General features: G+C 54.6%; 1 protein-coding gene across 2 annotated transcripts in view; it reads left to right on the forward strand.

The window, feature by feature from the left end:
- The window catches only part of LOC138818728 (deformed epidermal autoregulatory factor 1 homolog), a 36,235-nt gene that overhangs the window by 11,480 nt on the left and 2,881 nt on the right, over positions 1 to 21,874 (forward strand). The window contains exons 7-11 of one of the 2 annotated variants that reach the window (XM_070009800.1): positions 6 to 132; positions 2,117 to 2,245; positions 2,654 to 2,782; positions 5,835 to 6,055; positions 17,251 to 17,340. In XM_070009800.1, the coding sequence (XP_069865901.1) occupies positions 6 to 132; positions 2,117 to 2,245; positions 2,654 to 2,782; positions 5,835 to 6,055; positions 17,251 to 17,340 (696 nt within the window). Of the gene's footprint in view, positions 1 to 5; positions 133 to 2,116; positions 2,246 to 2,653; positions 2,783 to 5,807; positions 6,056 to 17,250; positions 17,341 to 21,874 lie in introns of both variants that reach the window. The other variant, XM_070009799.1, reaches the window with a different exon arrangement.

Raw genomic sequence — 21,874 nt, forward strand, 5'->3', positions numbered from 1 at the left:
CTCAGAGTGGTCCCGTGAGGCTGTTCGTTCCTTACAAAAGGCGCAAGAAGGAAAACGAACTGCCCGCCACGCCCATGAAGAAAGAGTCCCCCAAGAACATCACTCTGCTCCCGGCCACGGCAGCCACCGCCTGTGAGTTTCACCAGAGCCACGCCTCTTCTGAGGGGAGCGGATGGGCTTACACCGAGTAGCTTGTCTGAAGCACTTGCTGAGGAGCTAGGGAGGCGGTTAGCCCCGCTGTGGGTGGGCTACTGGGCGGTGGCTCCCGTGGGGGTGCACACCCTGCCTCCCTCCCTCCCGTGGGGGTGCACACCCTCCCTCCCTCCCTCCCTCCCTCCCTCCCGTGGGGGTGCATACTCCCTCCCTCCCTCCCTCCCTCCCTCCCGTGGGGGTGCATACTCCCTCCCTCCCTCCCTCCCGTGGGGGTGCACACCCTCCCTCCCTCCCTCCCTCCCTCCCTCCCGTGGGGGTGCATACTCCCTCCCTCCCTCCCTCCCTCCCGTGGGGGTGCATACTCCCTCCCTCCCTCCCGTGGGGGTGCATACTCCCTCCCTCCTTCCCTCCCTCCTGTGGGGGTGCACACCCTGCCTCCCTCCCTCCCGTGGGGGTGCACACCCACCCTCCCTCCCTCCCTCCTTCCCTCCCTCCCTCCCTCCCTCCCTCCCTCCCTCCCTTGGGGGTGCACACCCTCCCTCCCTCCCTCCCGTGGGGGTGCACACCCTCCTTCCCTCCCGTGGGGGTGCACACCCTGCCTCCCTCCCTCCCTCCCGTGGGGGTGCACACCCTCCTTCCCTCCCTCCCGTGGGGGTGCACACCTTCCCTCCCTCCCTCCCGTGGGGGTGCACACCCTCCCTCCCTCCCTGGCTTGCTCCCCGCCTGCCTGGTGCGGTGTGGCTCATCCTGGGCTCTTCCCAGCCCCCCGAGGGCATCCATATGGAGGCCCCGGGGCCACTAGCCTCCTCTGGCAGAGCTTGTCCTCAGCAAGCACCCGGTGGTGGATGGGGCTGGGAGGGCCGCTCTCTCCTGGATGGTGCATGGGGCTGGGAGGGCCGCTCTCTCCTGGAGACTTGCAAGCCCAAGCCCCCAGTAGCTTGGGGCAGCCTTTCATAGAAGTGTCGTTGTCATGAAGCCTCTTCTGGGTCCAGTTTGAGTACTTCCTGTTGCCTGTGAACTGATCAGGAGAATCAAGGAACCAGAAGGGAAATCTGGCTCGCTTAACCAGAGAATGGCTGGGCACTGGTGGTGCACACCTGAAATCTTAGCTACTCAGGCGGCTGAGATCTGAGGGTTGCAGTTCGAAGCCAGCCCAGGCAGGACAGTCTGTGAGACTCTCATCTCTATAGTTAACTACCAAAAAAGTCAGAAGTGGAGCTATGGCTTAAGTGGTAGAGTGTTAGCCTTGAGCATAAAAGCTCAGGGACAGCTTCCATGCTGAGTTCAAGCCCCAGGACTGGCACAAAACAAAACAAAACAGCCGGGCACCGGTGGCTCATGCCTGTCATCCTAGCTACTCAGGAGGCTGAGATCTGAAAAGTGGAAGTGGTGCTGTGGCTCAAGTGGTAGAGCACTCGCCTTGAGCTGAAGAGCACAGAGACAGCACCCAGGCCCAGAGTTCAAGCCCCATGACCGACCAACAAAACAAAACAAAAACAAACAACAGATGTGTGGGAAAAGGAAAAGGCCTTGGTCAGACCTCAGCCTTGGGAGCCATGTGTCCCTGCAGGGCATGGTGGTCCCCACACTGGTGGTCTCTAGGTCTGCCCATCTTGAGGGCCGGTCGGCATCTCGTGGGCTGACAGCAGGAGGAGATGAGGCGGTGAAGGCTGAAGGTCGCAGGCTGGACCGCTGATGAGCACAGCCCTGATTAGAGCCTTCTCATTTATTTTGGTGCTGCTCCTGCAGCTGGAGCTCCAGGCTTGAGCTCCATCCCTGAGCCCTTTTGCTCAAAGCTAGCATTCTACCACTTACCACACCTCCCTCCACTTCTGACTTTTTTGGGATTTAATTAGAGATGAGACTTTCCTGTGTCCACTGGCATTGAACTGCAATCCTCAGAGCTCTGCGTCCTGGAGTCGATGAGGCCTGGCTGAGTGTCAAATGCACTTCTGCTTTCCAGTCACTGTGACGCCCTCAGGACAGATCACTACCTCTGGGGCACTGACCTTCGACCGGGCTTCCGCTGTGGAGGCCACTGCCGTCATATCAGAGGGCCCCTCCCAGGGCGATGTCTTCGCTGGAGCCACGGGTGAGTGGTGGACCGCTGTCTGACCTGTGTGCAGCCCCAGTCTCCTGGCTCCACACGGTGGGCCTTGTCTGCTACTGGTACCTTGGGAGGCCCTTTGAGCAGCTGTCTGCTGCCGACCCGCGGAAATCCGATGAGTGCGTGTGGCAGGCACGTGGTGTGGGACCTGATTATCTGTGACAGAGCCGCGTCTGCCAAGCTGGTCTGCCAACTCCCGCTTGGGTGCAGCGCTGTCTCACGGGAGTAGTCCCGGCCCCTTCGCAGGGGCCGTGTGAGGAAAGTGGGTGAAACAGGCGAAATCCTCATGTGTGGTCTTCTGACTGTCCACACTCCGTCACGTCCTCCCAGTACCTGTGGCCAGGACCTGTGGTGTCTGTGCGTGGCTGAAGCCTCCTGTCGCTCTCTCTGCAGTGCAGGAGGCCGGGGTGCAGCCCCCGTGCAGGGTCGGCCACCCTGAGCCTCACTACCCCGGCTTTCAGGACAGCTGCCAGATCGCCCCGTTCCCAGAAGCCGCTCTGCCAACGTCACATCCCAAAATAGGTGAGTCTGACACACGCGTGGGTCACCCTCAGGTCTCACATGCTGTCAAGGGTTCTGCCACCAGCTCCAGCCCCAGACCTGGGCTGTTTGGTTTTCCTTTCTTCTTCTCATTAGCTCACGTTAGTTAAGTAAGGGGGATTTCTTTATCCATTTGCACATACACGTGTGGTGTGTCCTGGTCGATCTCACCCACCTCTGTTGCTGTTTGCTTTTCTGCTGCAGCGCAGGTCAGGGCTGACCGGAAGCCTACCTGTGTGTAAAGAGCGTTTTACTGCACATCGGCTCCCTGTGAGCCCTCGTTGGTCTAGTGTCAGGCAGCTCCCATAAACACCAAAACTCCTTTGAGGCCTAACATAGGTATCGCCAGGTCCTCTGGGAAGAGGAGGTGTTCATAGAGGACCCACACCCCTGGGTCCGGAGCTGCAGAGTGACGGTTTGATGCCCATGCCTTCATGGCTGAGAACTCGCCGTTCTGTGTGTACTTTTTTTTTTTGTCGGTCGTGGGGCTTGAACTCTAGGTCTGGGCGCTGTCCCTCAGCTCTTCAGCTCAAGGCGAGCGCTCTACCACTTGAGCTACAGCGCCACTTCCGGTTTTCTGGTGGTTTATTGGAGATAGGAGTCTCACAGTCTCTCCTGCCCGGGCTGGCTTTGAACCGTGATCCTCAGATCTCAGCCTCCTGAGTAGCTAGGATTACAGGCGTGAGCCACCAGCGCCCAGCTTTCTGTGTGTACTTTGACCTGGGTTTTCACTTGACTATGTTTTGTTTGTTTGTGTGTTTGTTTAGTTCCAATTCTCAGGCTTGAACTCAGGGCCTTGGTGCTGTCCCTGAACTTTTTTTGTCTAAGGATAACACTCTACTACTTGAGCCTTCTTATGATTAATTAATTAATCATATGATTAATACTGCTTCCAGCTTCTTATGATTAATTGGAGGAAAGATTCATGGACTTTTCAGCTTGGGCTGGCTTTGAACCATGATCCTCAGATCTCAGCCTCCTGAGTATCAAAGATTACAGGAGTGAGCTGCTGGCACCCAGCTATTTATTTTTTATTAAAAAAAATTTTTGGTGATACCCAGGTTTGAACTCAGGGCCTCTATTTCTTGAACTCAGCCCCACTTCTTCGGCTTTAGTTAGTTTTCCACACAGGGTCTCCACTTTTGCCTGGATTGGCCCTGGACTTTCACCTCCTACCACATTGGGATGGCAAGCATGAACCATTCTTTTTTAGTACTGAGGATCGATCAGACCCAGGACCATGGACTTGCTAGGCAAGCTGCATTCCCAGCCTAAAGCATGCACCATTCTGATGACCTCAACTCTTACTTTTTTTTGGGGGGGGGGCGCGGAGTTGGTCATGAACTCTGGGCCTGGGCGCTGTCCCTCAGCTCTTCAGCTCAAGGCTAGCGCTCTACCACTTGAGCCACAGCGCCACTTCCGGCTTTTTTCTTTTTGCTTATGTGGTGCTGAGGAATCGAACCCAGGGCCTCAGGCATGCAAGGCAAGCGCTCTACCACTGAGCCACCTTCCCAGCCCATCCCCAAGCTTTTTTACTGAAGGCTATCATTCTACCATTTGAGCCACAGCTCCTTTTCTGAGTTTTGGATGATTAATTGGAGAGGGAAGCCTCACGGCCTTTCCTTTACTGGGCTTTGAACCGTGATCTTTGAATCTCATCCACCTGCGTCCCTAGGATGACAGGCGCCAGCCTCCAGAACCCGGCTTGCAGTAAGTTTTTAAAAGTCCCTCCCACCTTGACCAAACTTCTGTCCTTCTGGCTCACACAGGCTGCACCTTGGTCCAGATCCCCCATCCTCTCATTTTCCATGTCTGCCGTGGGCCGTGTGGGACAGGGCTTGTCCGCTGCTCATCATGAACTCAGGAGGGAACCCCACCTCCAGAAATTTTGTTAACATCCAAGTATCTCTGTGTGTGTGTGTGTGTGTGTGTGTGTGTGTGTGCAAGTGTGTGCGTGCACCAGTCTTGGGGCTTGAACTCAGAGCATAGACTTTTTCTCTGAGCTTTTGTGTTCTACTACTTGAGTCACAGCCCCACTTCTGGATTTTTAGAGTTAATTAGAGATAAGAGTCTCATAGACTTTCCTGCCCGGGCTGGCTTTGGACTGTGATCTTCAGATCTCAGATTCCTGAGTAACCAAGATTGCAGGTGTGAGCCACCAGTGCCCAGCTTAAGAACTTCTTTGTAGAAATGATCTCAGATGTACAACAAAAGATCAACGATGTGTAAGGAACTCTCTCCCTTGAGCTATTTGATAGTAAATTGCAGATACTCTTCATCTTGCTCTACTGTGCTTTTCTTGAAAACCAAGGATCATGGAAGACTCAGGAAATGAGCATCAGCTGCTGTGGCCTGTGACAGGAGGTGGCCAGTGTCAGGGCTGCGCTTGCTTTCTGAGCTCAGCCCACCGTGTGCGCCTTCCTGCCCCCAGACACTGCTGTGGAGGCTGCCCAGAGCCCTTGTCTAGAGTGGTCCTCACCCGGGCTGTGACGCCAGGCACTTGCCTGTGCCTGGTGAGGGTGGCCTGCCCCTGGGTGAGCGGTGTGCATCGCCTGCCCGCCCGCGGGGAGCTCTGGAGGCCCGCTCACGCCCGCCCGCTCACGCCCGCCCGCGGGGAGCTCACACCCACCCCTGTGCACCAGGGCTTCCTGCTTCACTGCGGGAGCCGGAGCTGCCGCTGGGCGCTCTGCCGAGCGTGCGCACCTGTAATCCCCGGAGGACTGGGAGTTCAGGGCCAGTCGGGGCTGTAAAGGGAGACCCTTCTGTCTTTAAAAAAGAAGCCAAAAGTAGGAAACAAAACATGAAAGGTTTTCCTTCCTTGGACGTGTAAGGAAGCAGCCTCGGGTGTCGGCCGTGGGCCTGTCTGGGGCTTGCTGCTGGCAGCGCTGAGAAGGTGCAGGGGGGACAGGACACCCGCTGTTCCCACATGTGAGCGTGCTTGGTGCAGGCTGTCCGGAAGCTTGGGAGTTGCTAATGTCTTGGTTTACCCCCGTTCTACACGTTCCAGTCCTGACACCCCTGCCTGCCCTGGCAGTGCCGCCTTCCACCCCCACCAAAGCTGTCTCCCCCACGGTGGTCAATGGGCTGGAGATGTCAGAACCGCGCAGCTGGTTGTACCTGGAAGAGATGGTCAACTCTCTGCTCAGCACTGCACAGCAGCTGAAGACAGTGTTTGAACAGGCCAAGCAGGCCAGCTCCTGCCGTGAGGCCGCCGCGACCCAGGCCAGAATGCAGGCCGATGCCGAGCGGAAAGAGGTAACGCGAGCTCCGATGTGTGGCCGTGTCCCCTGTCCCCCAGGAGCCCTGGGCCGGCCGGTGGTTCCCACGTCGGCCAACGAGGCTCACTGCTCTGCTGCCCCCGAGACCGAAACCCTGGAAAATCACCACAGTCGAGGCCCTCCTGACGGGGCTTGGGTGGACTGTTTCTAAAATGTCCTGTGTTTGTGAAGAAGTTGGCTTGCTGCAAAAGTAAAGGCCGTTTGTCGTTGGCTTTTTTCACCCGAGCCACTCCCTTTGAACACGCACTGCTCACAGGATTCATACTTCCAGGTTATCTTTATGTAGTAGAATAAGAAGTTTAAGTTCAAGGACACACGCAGGCACTGGCGGGCGGGTGCCAAGAGCTTTCTGTCCAGTCAGCCTCCGCCACCCCGGGCAGAAGGTCACACACATCGTGACCAACAGGATTTCCCCAGCGCCCTCAGATTGTCAGGCAGGTTTTCTGTGTCGGAGCTGTACCCCGGTCTTCTTTGGCTTCCTTTTGTCCAAGGTTTTAGACTGAGGGTAAAAACCTAAGTACAGGATAGAGGGCAAAGATCGCCAGGCTCAGTGCACCGGGGAAGAAGCCACTCTGATGTGAGCCCACTGGGGAGGGGTGAGGTTACCATGGAGAACGGGGGAGGCTGGTGCCTCGGGTGGAAGCTTGAGAACCCGTGAAGCAGAGCCGTGAGTTCAAAGCTCAGGGCTGCTGGGAAGGTGCCGTGGGCGAGCGCTTGCCCGGCCTGCACGACGCCCTGGGTCAGTGCCTCACTACCACATACACAGAAAATGCCAGAAGCGATGCTGTGGTTCAGGTGGTTGAACGCTAGCCTTGAGCAAAAGAAGCTCAAGGACAGCACCCAGGCCCTGAGTTCAAGCCAGGACTGGCCAAAAAAAAAAAAAACAGTCTTGTGAATGAACTTTTCTGCCTGGGCTTTTGATAAACCATGATCCTCAGATCTCAGCCTTTTGAATAAGTGGGATTATAGACATGAGCTATTGGTGCAGGACTCTGAATGTTTTTGTTTTTATTTTATTTTTTTTGGTCGGTCATTGGGCTTGAACTCTGGGCCTGGGCGCTGTCCCTCAGCTCTTCAGCTCTAGGCAAGTTTACTGCTTGAGCCACAGCGCCACTTCCAGTTTTCTAGTGGTTTATTGGAGATAAGAGTGTCATGGAGCCGGGCGCTAGTGGCTCATGCCTGTAATCCTAGCTACTCAGGAGGCTGAGATCTGAGGATCACGGTTCAAAGCCAGCCCGGGCAGGAGAGACCGTGAGACTCCTATCTCCAATAAACCACCAGAAAACCGGAAGTGGCGCTGTAGCTCAAGTGGTAGAGTGCTCGCCTTGAGCTGAAGAGCTGAGGGACAGCGCCCAGGCCCAGAGTTCAAGCCCCATGACCGACAAAAAAAAAAAAAGAGTGTCATGGAGTTTCTTGCCTGCGCTGGCTTTGAACCGAGATCCTCAGATCTCAGCCTCCTGAGTAGCTGGGATTACAGGCGTGAGCCACCGGCACCAGTTTATCTGAATATTTTTAATATGTAATGTGTTGGTTTTCAAGGAAAAAATGGTTTCTACTTTTTTTTTTTTTTTTTGATCAGTCGTGGGGCTTGAACTCTCCCTCAGCTCTTCAGCTTAAGACAAGCTCTCTACCGCTTGAACCATAGCATCACTTCCATTTTTCTAGTGGTTAATTTGAGATAAGAGTCTCACGGACTCTTCAGCCTCCTGAATAGCTAGGATTATAGGCGCGAGCCACCGGCTCCCAGCTCTACTTTTTTTTTTTAATGGTAGAGAAAACTTAAAATATTTTTTTCAAAAGTGTAATTTCAGGGTAAGTGTGACTCAGTGGTAGAAGGCGTGCCTGGCATGTACAATGTCCTGGCTTTTTGCCAGCATATGTGCACCCCCTCCCCCCCGCAGTTCTAGATTAGCGCAAAACCCATGCTGACATTTGTGGGAAATAGACAAGCTTATTAAAGAGAAAAAAAACCAAACTCCTTCCACCCTGATGCCCAAAGATAATGGCTTATTGATGTTTTCTGTGTGCCTTTGGACTCTAAAAAGTGGAGGTGAAGTTTATGCAGAATGAAATGCCTGAGCCTTTGCGTGCGGCCAGGGAGGCTCGCACCCGCGTCACTGGACACGGCGAGCCTCCTCCCAGCAGTCCCCGCGCCATGCCGGCTCTCCGGGTTTCTGTCAGCTCTGACCTCACGGAGTCAGCGCTCCGTCCCTCTTCACGTGAGCTGCCTGGGGAGATTGGTTGAAAATAAACTGACAGCGCGATATGGGTCTCCAGGTTTTGTTTTGACCTGGATGGTTTAAAAGTGTAGAGGGTTTTGTAGATTTTTTGGCGGGGTGCTGGGGTTTGAACTTGGCCTTGTGTTTGCTAGGCCGGTGTTCTCAATCTTGGGCACAGCCCCATCTGACAGACTTCTTGTCCTTTCTTATCTCCAGGAGATAATATGCTGTGTAATAATTTAAATGCATGCATTGTTTGTTTGTTGTGTTGAGACAGGGTCTTGGCTGTGTAGCTAGCTGACCTCAAACACAGCTCTGCGATCCTCCTGTCAGTCATCCTCAGTGGAAGAATTAATGCTGTGCTTTTAAATGAATGAGACTGGACTTGTTTTGTGTCTAAGACTGTTCTCTTTCTTGGTGAATATTCCAGATACACTTGATTTTGCTGGGCACCAGTGGCTCACATCTATAATCCTAGCCACTCAGAAGGCTGAGATCTGAGGATCATGATTTGAAGCCAGCCCAGGCAGACAAATTGTTGAAAACTTACCTCTAGAAGAAGGCAAAAGCCAGAATAGAGCGGGGCGCTGGTGGCTCACTCTTGTAATCCTGTCTACTCAGAAGGTTGAGATTGAGGACCTCGTTTGAAGGCAGCCTAGGCCAGAAAGGCTTTGGATTCTTACCTCCAGTTAGCAGCAAAAAGCTGGAAGTAGAGCTTTGGCTCAAGTGGTAGAAGTCCAACTTTGAGTGAAAAAGCTAAGGGACAAAGCCCTGGACCTGAGTTCAAACCCTAGTACCAACACCCCTCTTCCCCAAGAAAGAAGCCGGAATGGGAGTTACAGTAGAATGCCAGCTGTGAGCAAAAAAGCTGAGCAAGAGTACACAGTGCATGGCTCTGAGTTCAAGCCCCAGTACCATCACCACCAAAAAAGAAAAAAGGAAGCCGGGCGCCGGTGGCTCATGAGCTCTGAGGACCACCGTTCAAAGCCAGCCAGGGCAAGAAAGTCTGATATCTTATCTCCCATTAACTACCAGAAAACTGGAAAAGGTGCTGTGGCTCAAAATGGTGAAGTGCTAGCATTGAGCAAAAAAGCTCAGGGACAGCACCTTAAGCCCATGACCAATCCAAAAAAAAAAAAAAAAGAAAAGAAAAAGAAAGACTCAGTGTGGATTTTAACGTCCAGTAATGCTATTAGGCCAAAATAGTTCCAAGCACTGGTCAGTTCTTCCACGGAAGGCTGTCCGTAGCATTAATCTTCCTGCTGGACCCATTGTTTCTGCCTCCTGGGCAGACTCAAACTGTCAGAACCAGACCGGAATTCTGTTTGAAGTCTTAAAGAAAAACAGCAAAGAGAAGTCACATGAGAAGGTGAGAGACAGGAGGTGGCGCTGTGGCTCAAGCGGTAGAGCGCTAGCCTTGAGCACAGAGGCTCATTGACAGCACCCAGGCCCTGAGTTCAAGCCCCACAAACAACAAATAAAAGAAAAAGTGATGGTGAGGGGCTGGGAAGGTGGCTCAGTGGTAGAGCGCTTGCCTTGCATGCATGAGGCCCTGGGTTCGATTCCTCAGCACCACATAAGCAAAAAGCCGGAAGTGGCGCTGTGGCTCAAATGGTAGAACGCTAGCCTGGAGCTGAAGAGCTGAGGGACAGCGCCCAGGCCAAGAGTTCAGGCCCCACCACCGGACCCCAAGGGGGAAAAAAAAAAAAAAAAACAGTGACAGTGAGAGACAGCATGAGCCGAAGCCAGCCGTAGCTGAAGCCAGCCCCGGAGAGCCTGGGCGGCCCCTGTGAAGGGGCTATTTCCTTTGATTTTCAGGTATATGGTCCTGAGTTGGCACTTTTTCACCCAGCACTTTGAAGAGGTTCTCACTTTCTCTCCTAGCCAGCACCCTTTGTGTTAATATCTAATAGGAATTGCCTTTTTCCTTAATGGCTTGTTGGCTTTAAGCTTCTCTGGGGCCGTGGATATCACTCGTGGTGCAGAGTTCTCCTGGTAGCTTGGCCAGGGCCTGGGTTAGATTCCCAGCACAGCCCAAAACAAAAGAGCACATAAAAACAATGTGTGGATATATGGCACCTGTCTGTAATCCCAGCCACTCTGGAGTAACTCAGGGTGTAGAGGTCATCCTGGGAGGTTTAGCAAACGGTCTCAGAATACAAGAAATAAAAAGAGGAGGAAGCCGGGCGCCGAGGCTCGTGCCTGTAATCCTAGCTAGTCAGGGGGCTGAGATCTGAGGATCACGGTTCAAAGCCCACCCGGGCAGGAAAGTCCATGAGTCCCTTATCTCCAATTAACCACCAGAAAACCAGACGCGGTGTAGTGGCTCAAGTGGTAGAGCGCTCACCTTGAGCTGAAGAGCTGAGGGACAGAGCCCAGGCTCAGAGTTCAAGTCCCATGACCGGCAAAAAACCCCCCATGTTCCTGTGCCTGGTACTGAAGCAGCCTGCAGGCCGAGGCGGAGGCAAGAGAAGGTTTTCATTGGCTCATGTGGGCGTGGGGGTGGGGAGGATATCTCTTCCTTAGTTGATTCCATTCGTGACACAGCATGTGTGTTTACAATGTGTCCCAATCACTATTACTGCTCTGTTACTTTACCCGCCCGACACAATGGACCTGGGCGCTGTCCCTTAGCTTTTTCACACAAGGCTAGTGCTCTACCCCTTGAGCCACACCTCCACTTGCCGCCTTTTGCTGGTTATTGGAGATAAGAGTCTCACAGACCTTTCTTCCGGGGCAGTTTTCATCTCAGTGTTAAGATAGTGAAGTCTTGGCTAGTCCAGCATTCAGGCCATGTCAGGTTCTGTTTATGTCCGCGTCTGTTTCTCCTCCTGTGGGTACTCTTTTGTGTCTTACATGTCTCATAACTGTTTATTGGGCATTGTAGTTTACCGGGTGGTGGAGGTGCATTTCTGTTAGATTTTGTTTATCCCCTGAGAAGTGTTGGGCTCTATGAGAGCGGGCACCCGTCCGGCCCTCTCGTCTGGGTCGTGACCGGCACATCCCTAGTTTGGGATCTATACAGTGCAATGGGGCATCCACTGACCCCTGTAGCCCAGCTGTTGACCTCCAAGCCCTGCCAGCTAGGGAGCAGGTGCTGGGAAGCTTGCCCAGTACTTCAGTCTTTTGGCCTACTTTCAGAGGGCCTCATGGGAAGGCTCGGGGTCCAGCTGCTACCTGCCGCTAGTACAGCCACGCTATACCCGGTGTTTCAGTCAAGAGGATGACGATGGCTGTGGGCAGTTCCCCTGATGGTTGAAGCAGTGTGGTGACCACAGCTGCTGGACAGGAGCTCTGTCACTGATTCTAGTAATATGGAGGACAGCAGCTCTGTCACTGAGTCTAGCAATATGGAGGGCAGGAGCTCTGTCACTGGCTCTAGTAATATGGAGGACAGCAGCTCTGTCACTGGCTCCAGTAATATGGTGGCTCTGAGTTAGGGCTCAAACCCTTTGAGAGCCAGCCGGCCCTGCGGGATCTTCAGGACAGGGCCCCAGGAAGATAGGAGGACAGGTTGGGCTCAGACCCTTCCTAGTGCACTGCGCTGTGTCTGTGGGAGTGAGCAGTGGGAGGAAGGGCGCCGTGGAGGACACAGCCCAGTGGCCTTTGTGCTTGTGAAAGTGACAAGTCTGTCTTAGTCTCTTGAAGGGTCTGCTGTGACACTGATGTTCAAAGATTAACTGGTATTAAAAGTACAGCTGGGGGGCTGGGAAGGTGGCTCAGTGGTACAGTGCTTGCCTTGCATGCATGAGGCCCTGAGTTTGATTCCTCAGCACCACGTAAGCAGAAAAAGCTGGAAGTGGCGCTGTGGCTCCCGTGGTAGAGCGTTAGTCTTGAGCCGAAGAGCTGAGGGACAGCACTCAAGCTCAGAGTTCAGGCCCCACGTCCGACCAAAAAAATAAAAAATAAAAAAAAGCAGCTGGGGATCTGGGCACCAGTGGCTCACGCCTGTAATCCTAGCTACTCAGGAGGCTGAAGCCAGAGCAGGCAGGAAAGTCTGTGAGACTAATCTTCAATAAACGATTGAGAAAAAGTAGGAAATGGTGCTGTGTCTCAAGTGGTAGAGTGCTGCTTGAGCTGAAGAGCTGAGGGACAGCGCCCAGGCCCAGAGTTCAAGCCCCACGACCGACCCAAAAGAAAAAAGAAAGAAATCAAGTTGAATGGCATATTTGCCAACCCCTCTGCTCTCTGGCCCCTACTGCTCTCCCTATTGGTATATATGCCATAGAATACATCTTTTTTTAAAGCACTGTATTGAGCTCAACTGAAGCTTACCAAGGGGATTTTTACTGACTTTAATCATGGAAATTTTGCATTGTGTATAATTAGTTCTGCAGAGATAAGCAGGGCAGAACGGCAGATGTGTTTGGATGTCAGGGTGCAGTGTCCAGCAGAAAGCCAGCGGAGTGGCCGCAGGGGCTTGGCTTGACTGCCCTTCCCTGAAGAAGCCTCTCCCAGAGCACAGAAGCCGGAGCCTGTGCTCGGGAACCGTCCTTGAGACCCAGGCCCGAAGTACAGCGGCACAGAGGACCCTGAGGCTCCAAGGGAGCTGTCCATATCAGCGGTGTGGTGGGAGGAAGGACAGGTCGGGTAGGCATTGAGCCAGGAACAAGGAAGTTCTACACAGGCCGTAACTTCATGTGAGTTTCCTCCCACACCAGGGAGCCAAGTAATAGCAGCCGGGAGAATCTCTCCCGTGGCTTCACAGCCAGAGGCCCTGAGACGGAGGCTGTCCTGCCTTCAGGGAAGTGGTGTGGGCTTGGGGTTTCCCCTTCAGGAGCTTCGGCCCTGTTTGAGCCCCAGACCTCACGGAGCACATGCGTGTTCTTGTCAGACGTTGTGAGGCTGGTGCTCCAGGCCTGTGGGATTCCAGAGCAGGGCCAGGATGCAAGGCTGGTAAAGATGGGGAGCCCCCTGCGTGTTCCCCGAGAACACTGCCTCCTGCCGCATGTGTGCTGCTGTGGACAGCTGGCCTCCTGATGCTTCCCTCAGCAAACAGATGTGGATGGTGAGGGTCACTGGCAGCACAGACCTGGGGCCAGGGGACCGCGACCCTGGGGGCCAGGGGACCGCGACCTCCTGGGGGTCAGGGGACCGCGACCTTGAAAGCTGGCCTTCCCGGTGCCCCGTCTGTCCAGCACTGGAGGTTGCTTGGCAGACGGCCTGGTGAGGCCCCGGGTGCGTGGTCACAGTGCCCAGGGGGGCCCAGCTGTGGCTCTGGCTGTGCTCCATGGCCACCATGGGGCTGGGTCCCTCTGGGCCCAGTAGCCTCTGGCACTGCGTGTGTTCTTGGTCCACTTCACATGCCCTTCCCCTCGGTGAAGTGTGCTTAGCTCACACACATGCACACAGGCATGCACATGTTCACAGGTGTGCACACATACCTGGCATATTGGGTTTTCTTTTCGCTTTTTTTTTTTTCCAGGCCTGGGGTTTGAACTCAGGGCCTGGGCTCTGTCCCTGAGCTGCTTTTGCCCACAACTTGAGCCACATTCCTACTCCCTTGGTTTTCTTTTTTTTTTTCTTTCTTTCTTTCTTTTTTTTTGTTTTGTTTTTGTTTTTGTCGGTCATGGGGCCTGAACTCTGGGCCTGGGCGCTGTCCGTCAGCTCTTCAGCTCAAGGTTAGTGTTCTACCACTTGAGCCACAGCGCCACTTTCGGCTTTTTCTGCTTATGTGATGCTGAGGAATCGAACCCAGGGCCTCATGCATGCGAGGCAGGCGCTCTACCACTGAGTCACCTTCCCAGCCCCCTGGGATTTCTTAGTCTTATGTAGCCCAGAGTGGCCTGGAACTCACAGTCCTCATACTTTAGCCTCCTGAGTGCTGGAGTCACAGGTGTGGCCACCATGATAGAATTTTCTATGAGTGTTTTTGGGGTGTGTAGGGGAGACAGGAAAAGACAGTATTGAGGTTTAAATTCAAGGCCTCGTGCTTGCTAGGCAGGTGCTCTACCACTTAAGCCATGCCTCCATTTGTGGGGTTGGTTTTTTTGCCTTATTTTTTTAATAGGGTCTAGTGTTCTTGCCTAGGCTGTTCTGGACTTCAATCCTGTTACTACCACACATGGGATGACTGGCATGTGCCACCATAACTGATTATGCTGGAATCTCAAACTTTGCCTTGGCTAGCCTCAAACCACGATCCTCCCAATCTCTGTCTCCTAAGTAGCTAGGTTTACAGGCAATTGCTACCACATCTGGCCCCTATGTACTTTTGAGAGACCAGGAGACTGGAACTTGGGTTTAAGACCTCGGCTTCACAGCTAGAGAGGTGCAGAAGCTGGTCTAGGCTAAGCCCAGGCTGCCACCTCCCCGCTTGGCCTTCGGCTGCTCCCAGCAAGGCTGTGCAGACAGAAGCTGAGCCCTCCACATGCTCAAGGTGGATTTGGTAAGGGGTGCTGCCCGTGGCGTCTGGGGTTGCTTGCCTCCTGAAGGTCTCCACCCCTTATTCCTGGCGCGTCACTCAGGGAGAGGCAAGGCCCGGGGAGTGGATGTCTGGACACCGAGTTGCGGGAGCACAGGCGCCTGAGCGGTTCTGAGCAGGAACTGGGCCAGAAGCAGATACAGGTTGTCGTGTGGCTGTTCTGGAAGAGGGGGGGGAGGCGCACTCCCCGGGCCGACTGCTCCTCCGAGCCCCTTGATCAAGCCACGTAAAGTCGACGTCCAGAGGCCAAGAGCAACGGTGGAGCCATAGCTGGTTGTCAGAGCCAAGGCACTGAGCCCCTGTGTGGCAGCTCAGGCTCACTAGGCGTTTGGAGTTCTTCATTCCGTTCTTGGTTGGCTCCTTTTGGGAAGTTTGCTCCATTGCCCATAATGTTGAATTTGTTTGGTTTCCAAACCAGCAGTGCCCAGAGGGGAATGTGGAGCCCGGCCGCCCGTGCACCTGCACGTGTGCTCCGTGCTCCTGCCACGCTGGATTGGTGTTGGAGTCGCCGCAGGTGCTGTGCAGGTGGACAGCGGCCTGTCTTGTCGCGGGCAGTGGCGGCTGGCCGCTCCCCTGTGCGGCTGGCTGCTTCCCAGGACTACGGGCCGCTTCTGAACTGCTCAGTGCTCGGGCCGCGTGGCCTCCGAGGGTTGTTCTGACCGACAGCCACTGACTGGCCCGTGAGATTCTGTAGGCTTCTAGAAAGTTCAGACGGGGCCCGCGGGTGCGGGTCACCCGGGAACATGGCGCGTATCCGGGATGTGCGCCTGCGTTGTGATAGTGCAAGTTTGCTTTAAAGTCTTTCCTTAGGGCTTCAGGGTCCCACGCAAGTGGCAGAGGTCGCAGGCGTGTGCACAGCCCTGTGTGAGGTGGCACCGGCACTCCCAGCTTGCACAGGGAGCCGACACGCCGTCTGCCCGTTCCTCACGGCGCAGGGCTTCGCGTGGAGGCCAGGGCCCCGTCTCACTGCGGCTCCTCGCATTCCCCTGGCCTTGGTGGCATCCCGGCGGCCTGGGACCTCCCCCGCTGGGTCAGGGTTGATGTCAGCCAGCGTCTTCTCTGGAACAGGCGGCTCTCGCTCTGTGGGCCTACTTTCTGAGGGGCCCTCCCGGACAGGGAGCTAGCAGTGATTTAGGGTTCTGATAAGCATTCCTCCCCAGCACCCCCCCCATTACAGCTGTCACTCGTTTCTAGCAGATAGCTTACCAAGCTGAGAACGTGGATTGTGAGCTGGTGTCCTGTTCCTGAGCCCCTCTGAGTCTCCCATCCACACCTGTTTCCTGCCCCGCCCCAAAGCCAGCCCCCTCCCCAGGGCCTGGCCCCGGCCCTGCCCTCCCCAGGGCCCGACTCCAAAGCCCCCCCTCACACACCCCCCGTTCCCCCCCTCCACCCCAGGCCTGACCTCCACATAAAGTGTGGCCTCATTCCAAGGCCAGCCATGGCCTTCAGCCCTGAGGGGCTGGACCCTGCCCTGGCATGTGAGCCGACCTGGGCTGGGTCCCCCTGGGTCCAGCTGTGAGGAGCTGTGTGGTAGGTTACCTGCCCCTGTGAGGGTGTGAACGGAGTCTGAGACCTTTCTCCTTTGGGAGAAAGTTTCCCACTAGTTTACAGATTTTTTTTTTAACAGTATTTTACAGGTGTGAACCATCAGTGTCTACCTGAAGTTCACACTTTTTTGTCAGTTGTGGGGCCTTGGTGCTGTCCCTGAGCCTCTTTATACTCAAGGCCAGCATTCTACCATTTGAGCCACAGCGCCACTTCTGGTTTTTGAGTGGTTAATTGGAGATAAGAGTCTCACATGGGCTTTTCTGCCCAGGCTGGCTTTGAACCGCAATCCTCAGATCTCAGCTTCTTGAGTAGCTAGGATCACAGGCGTGAGCCGCCGGCGCCCGGCTTTCAAGCCAAATGCAACCTTCACTGGGAATGATGCCCTTGCATGTGTGAAAATCAGTACCTGATAAGTAGTTGCTGTGTATTGTGAATATGAAAGACAGCTATAGAGTTGGTTTAATTGGCGTTGTGAAAGTGGGCATCTGGTTTACCTGTGTGCGGATCACGGCAGGCTACTGCCCCTGCCCACCGGCACTGGCCCTTCCTGCAGTCCACGTGACCCTGGCTTGCACTGGGTCTTATCTAGTGGTTCTCTCCACATTGGGAAATGTTGGTTAACATTTCCCATTGTCAAAGTATTGTCAAAGGCCACCGTCCGTTGTTTTGCAACAGTTAGTCATGGACAAGCTGCAGTATGAACAGAAACCCCCCGCATGCTGCTGAAGAAAGCCCTGTCCTGCCAGGCTTTGTGAAGAGGCCCAGGGAAGCGGTGGGGGGCGCCGTGGGGGCGCTGGGAACTCGGGGTGTCCTGCTGCACCCGAGCTCAGGTGTGCCTGCCGTGGTCCCCGGTGATCACAAGGTGTGGAGTGCTAAGGCCTGATCTTCCAGGGGAGCGACGGGGGGGGGGGGGGGGGGGGGGCGGCGGAGCCCAGCCCGCGCTGCCCGCGCGGTGGCACTGACACCTCTCTGTCCTTGCAGCAGTCCTGTGTGAACTGTGGCCGGGGAGCCACGAGTGAGTGCACCGGTTGTCACAAGGTCAACTACTGCTCCACCTTCTGCCAGCGCAAGGTAAGCCCCGCCCGCCGCCTCCGAGCCGGCCCAGGCCGCAGGGAGGGCTGGAGAGGCCGGCTCTCTGCTGAAGGCCCTGGCCTCTTGGGCTGCCACTGGCTCTGCCGAGGTCAGAAGTCGTGCCCTCGTGGTGCAGGGTCACTCCTGGGCGAGACCCTGACGTTGGCGGTTCCGCTCTGAGCCTGGCGGGCCCTGTAGCGGCTGTGTGATGGATGCCGCCGCTTCTGTTGTCCTCCTCTGGCTGTGGGTTTTAAGGAAACTAAAGAGCGGTGTGGTAGGTATGTCACATCCCTGGACTCCCCCGCCGGTCCTCAGAGGGCTTTGGGGCGGGTGGCAGTCTCAGTGAGGTTAGCTAGTGTCCTACTAGCCAGCCCTGCTCTGCTAGGAAGTGTCCTGGGGCAGCTTCCTCAGGCCTCAGCCTGTACGCTGCTCTGCCCCTCCCACGGCATCCCGTCGCCGCCTGCTGCCGGTGCCATGACACGGACCGTGCGGCCTGTCAGATGGAGAGCAGGCGATCTTGTTGTGCTGCATTTTAGCAGTGTTGAGGGCAGTGCTGGCCAAGTGGACACTCCTGGAGCTTGGAAGCTTGCAGTCTGTCTGTCTGCTCACTGCACAATCACAGCATGCCCCTGCTCTTCGTGGATGCTCCCCTAACAAAGCCCTGCTTTGAAGATGGCATGTTCCTTTTCGTCTGGTTTGAACATGGCTTCCTGAGCTGGAGGGAGGTGCAGTGGCGCTGGCCCCGGGCTTGGCAGCGGCTCCTCTGGCCAGCACTAGCCCGGCCCTGGGCAGAGGTGCAGATGTCTCGGGGCTCTAGGCTCCGTAACCTGGAAGGCGGATGGGGAACTGACCTGCGCTCTGCCCAGCAGAGCTGTGGGTGGGGTGCTGCGGGGCGGTCGCTTGGGACGGGGCATTGTTCTCTGCTTTGGGCCTGGGTGAGCTGGTGAAAGGACACTGTGGCTCCAGGGACAGGGACACAGCTAAGCCGGGCTGCGGGCCTCGGTCCCGACGGGTGCACAGGCGGGAAGACAGCACGGAGGGTGGTCAGGGTGGATGTGTGCCCAGCACACCTCGGGGGCCTCCCTCACCCCCCGTGACACCGCCTTCCTGCCAGGGTCCTCAGTAGGCACAGAAGCTGTGTCCCAGGTCCTCCTCTCCAGCAGAGCAAGGACGAGCCCCCTTCGTCCGCAGCCCCACCTCTGCTCAGGCTCAAAAGATTCTGGAAGCAGAGCCAGAAGTGGCCCCTGAGCTTCTCCAGGAAGGCGTGTAGGCCAGCTGAGGTCACAGCTACGCCTCCCCTCAGTTGTCCCAGGAGTACAGGCCACATTTCCAGGCGACGGCATCCGGCTGCAGTAAGCCATAGCTGCTGAGGGTAGTCTGCACCGGCTGGGACACCTGGAAAGGGAGGGTAGCCTTCTCCCAGGACAGAGGACTGTCATGATTTTCGATTCTATCTTGCACCAGGCTTATTTTCTTCAAGCCCCATTTGAACTGTCTGTCTGTGTGTGTGTGTGTGTGTGTGTGTGAGTCGAATTGACATACCATAAGATTGCCCATTTTGCTAGGTGCTGGTGGCTCACGCCTGTAATCCTAGCTACTCAGGAGGCTGAGATCTGAGGATTGCGGTTCAGAGCCAGCCCAGGCAGAAAAGCCTGTGAGACTCTTATCTCCAATAAACCACTAGAAAATCAGAAGAGGGAATGTGAATCAGTGGTAGAGCACTCACCTTGAGTGAAAAAGTTCAGGAACAGCGCCCAGGCCCTGAGTTCAAGCCCCAACAACAGCGAAACCAGAAATCAGGCACCCATGGCTCACACCTGTAATCTAGCTACTCAAGAGGCTGAGATCTGAGGATCATGCTTCAAAGACAGCCTGGGCAGGAAAGTCCATGAGACTCTTATCTCCAATGAACCACCATAAAGCCAGAAGTGGTGCTGTGGCTCAAGTGGCAGAGCGCTAGCCTTGAGCTAAAGAGCACAGGGACAGCGCCCAGGCCCCGAATTCAAACCCCACAACCAAAAAAAACAGATCACCCATTTTAAAGGTATAATTCAGTGGTTTTGGTAAGCCTACAGAGTTGTGCAAATCACAATTCAGTTTAGATCTTTCCCCTTGCCTGTGCTGAGCAAGAGCTCCACTAGTGAGCCACTTCCTCAGCCTATTTGTTACTTTTGTTGCTGGTCCTGGGACTTGAACTCTGGGTCTGGGCACTGTCCTGCATTCCTTTTGTTCAAGGTTAGCACTCTACCACTTGAGCCACAGCTCTACTTCTGGCTTTTTCTGTTTTTAATTGGAGATCAGAGTTCCAGGGACTTTCCTGCTGGAGCTGGCTTTGAACTGCAGTCCTTGGATCTCAGCCATCAGTCACTGGCTTCACTCGGTGTTTTTGTGGCAGCGTCTCACTCTGCAGGCCAGACTGGCTGCCTCAGCTGCAGCCACCACTGTGGTAGCCTCCCCCCCAGGCAATGGGAGGGGTCAGCCAATAGCACTGCTTTGTGGATGGACAGGGCTTGTCTATCTGTCATCGGCGTGGACATCTGGGTGTTTTCTGCTGGCTGTTCTGGACAGCGCTGTTGTGGCTGTGCTGTGGACGTGGCATTTGTTGGGGTGTGCACCTGACTGTGCCTGCCTCCTCTCTCACGAGGCGTCCTAAGCTGGTGTTAATTATGGCTCTGGCCTCTACCTCCGGAGTGCTGGGTGTGTGCTACCACTCCTGCTTAACATTTTACTTTTTCTGGGCTTTTTGTTGGTGGTGGTAGTGGTGTTCGTGGGTTTTGAACTCAGGGCCTGGATGCTGTCCTTGAGCTTTATTGCTCAATACCCCTCTACCACTTTGAGTCACAGCCCCACTTCTGGTTTTCTGGTGGTTAATTGGAGATAAGAGTCTCATGGACTTTCCTACACAGGCTGACTTGGAACCACAATCCTTAGATCTCAGCCTCCTGAGTAGCTAGGACTACAAACATGAGCCACCAGCATCTGGCTTCATTTTGCTCTTTAATGCCAGTATCAGGGCTGGAACTCTGGATCTTGTACTTTGATTAGGCTTACTTGCTCACAGCTAGTGATCTACCAATTAAGCCACACCTCTAGTCTGGCATTTTGCTTGTTACTTAGAGATGGAGTCTTGTAGACTTTTCTGCATAGGCTGACTTCAAATCATGATCCTCAGATCTCAGCCTCCTGAGTAGCTAGGATTACAGGCGTGAGCCACTGGTGCCTGGCTCAGGTAACGTCTTTTAAGATGCAATTGTTAACAGTTTTCATTATACTGGGCTTGGTGCATAGAGGAGAGAAAGCCTGTGAATTACTGCCAGTGCTGTAGCACAAGGCCCTGCAGGACCTGCTGTGTGTGTCTGAAGTGGCTGGCCAGGAAGCCTGTAGCCAGTGCCTTCATGTTCTTGAGCAGCTGGGCAGACACTCAGCGGTGGTCAGAATGCCCCAAGCCCCCTCCCTCCAGGCTTGGGGCCAAGCCTTTCTTTCCCCTCTCCATGGACAGTTTGAAATTCCACAGAAGTACAGCCCTCTGGGCTGCCCCTCCTGAATCAGGCCTCTTGATTCCCTCCTCCTTTGGGGCCAGCATTTTATTTATTTTTGGTTTATCGTGGAGCGTGTACTCAGGGCCTGGGCACTGTCCCTGAGCTTTCTCCCTCAAGGCTATAGTGGAGCCCCAGCTGCATTTTCAGTTAATTGGAGATAAGAGTCTCGCAGTTTTTGTTGCCCGGATGACTTTGAACCACAGTCCTGAGATCTTCCTGAGTAGCTAGGATTACAGGCGTGAGCTACCAGTGCCCAGCTATGGACTCATTTTTAATGGGATTTTTATTGATTTATTTGATCAGTCCTGGAGCTTGAACTCAGGGCCTGGGTACTGTTCCTGAGCTGCTTTTGCTCAAGGCTAGCACTCTACCACTTGAGCCACAGCGCCACTTCCAGCTTTTTCTGTTTATGTGGTACTGAGGAATTAAACCTAGGGCTTCATGCATGCCAGGCAAGCACTGTACCACTGAGCCACTTTCCCAGCCCTGCATGCACAATTAGATTGTATGGGTTCTGTCTCTTTTCAGGTTTTTTTTTTCATTTTCTTTTTTCCTTAAGAAAACAAGGAAATAGAAATGATAGGTTTATTGGGGGTAGGGGGAGGGAAGATGGGAAGGAATGGTAAGGGGAAACAAAGGAGGTAACAATGTTTGATAAGGAATGTACTCATTACCTTGCTCTTGTAATTGTAACCCCTCTGTATGGTATTTTCACAATAAAAAAGAAAAAAAAAGGTTTATTATAGGAAATATGGAAAAAGAGGTCAGTAGAAGGTGACTTTCTAGGAGATGACCTGTTTCCTTGGTGTGCCCATTTCTGCTCTTCCAAGGAGCAAATCACACACAGTCACACCGTTACAAGGAGCAGATCACACACCGTTACACCGTTACAAGGAGCAGATCACACACCGTTACACCGTCACAAGGAGCAGATCACACAGTCACACCTTCACAAGGAGCAGATCACACCAGTCACACCTTCACAAGGAGCAGAT

Source organism: Dipodomys merriami, unplaced genomic scaffold (assembly GCF_024711535.1).
Source record: "Dipodomys merriami isolate MVZ:Mamm:240054 unplaced genomic scaffold, mDipMer1.0.p SCAF_78, whole genome shotgun sequence".
NCBI lineage: Eukaryota > Metazoa > Chordata > Mammalia > Rodentia > Heteromyidae > Dipodomys > Dipodomys merriami.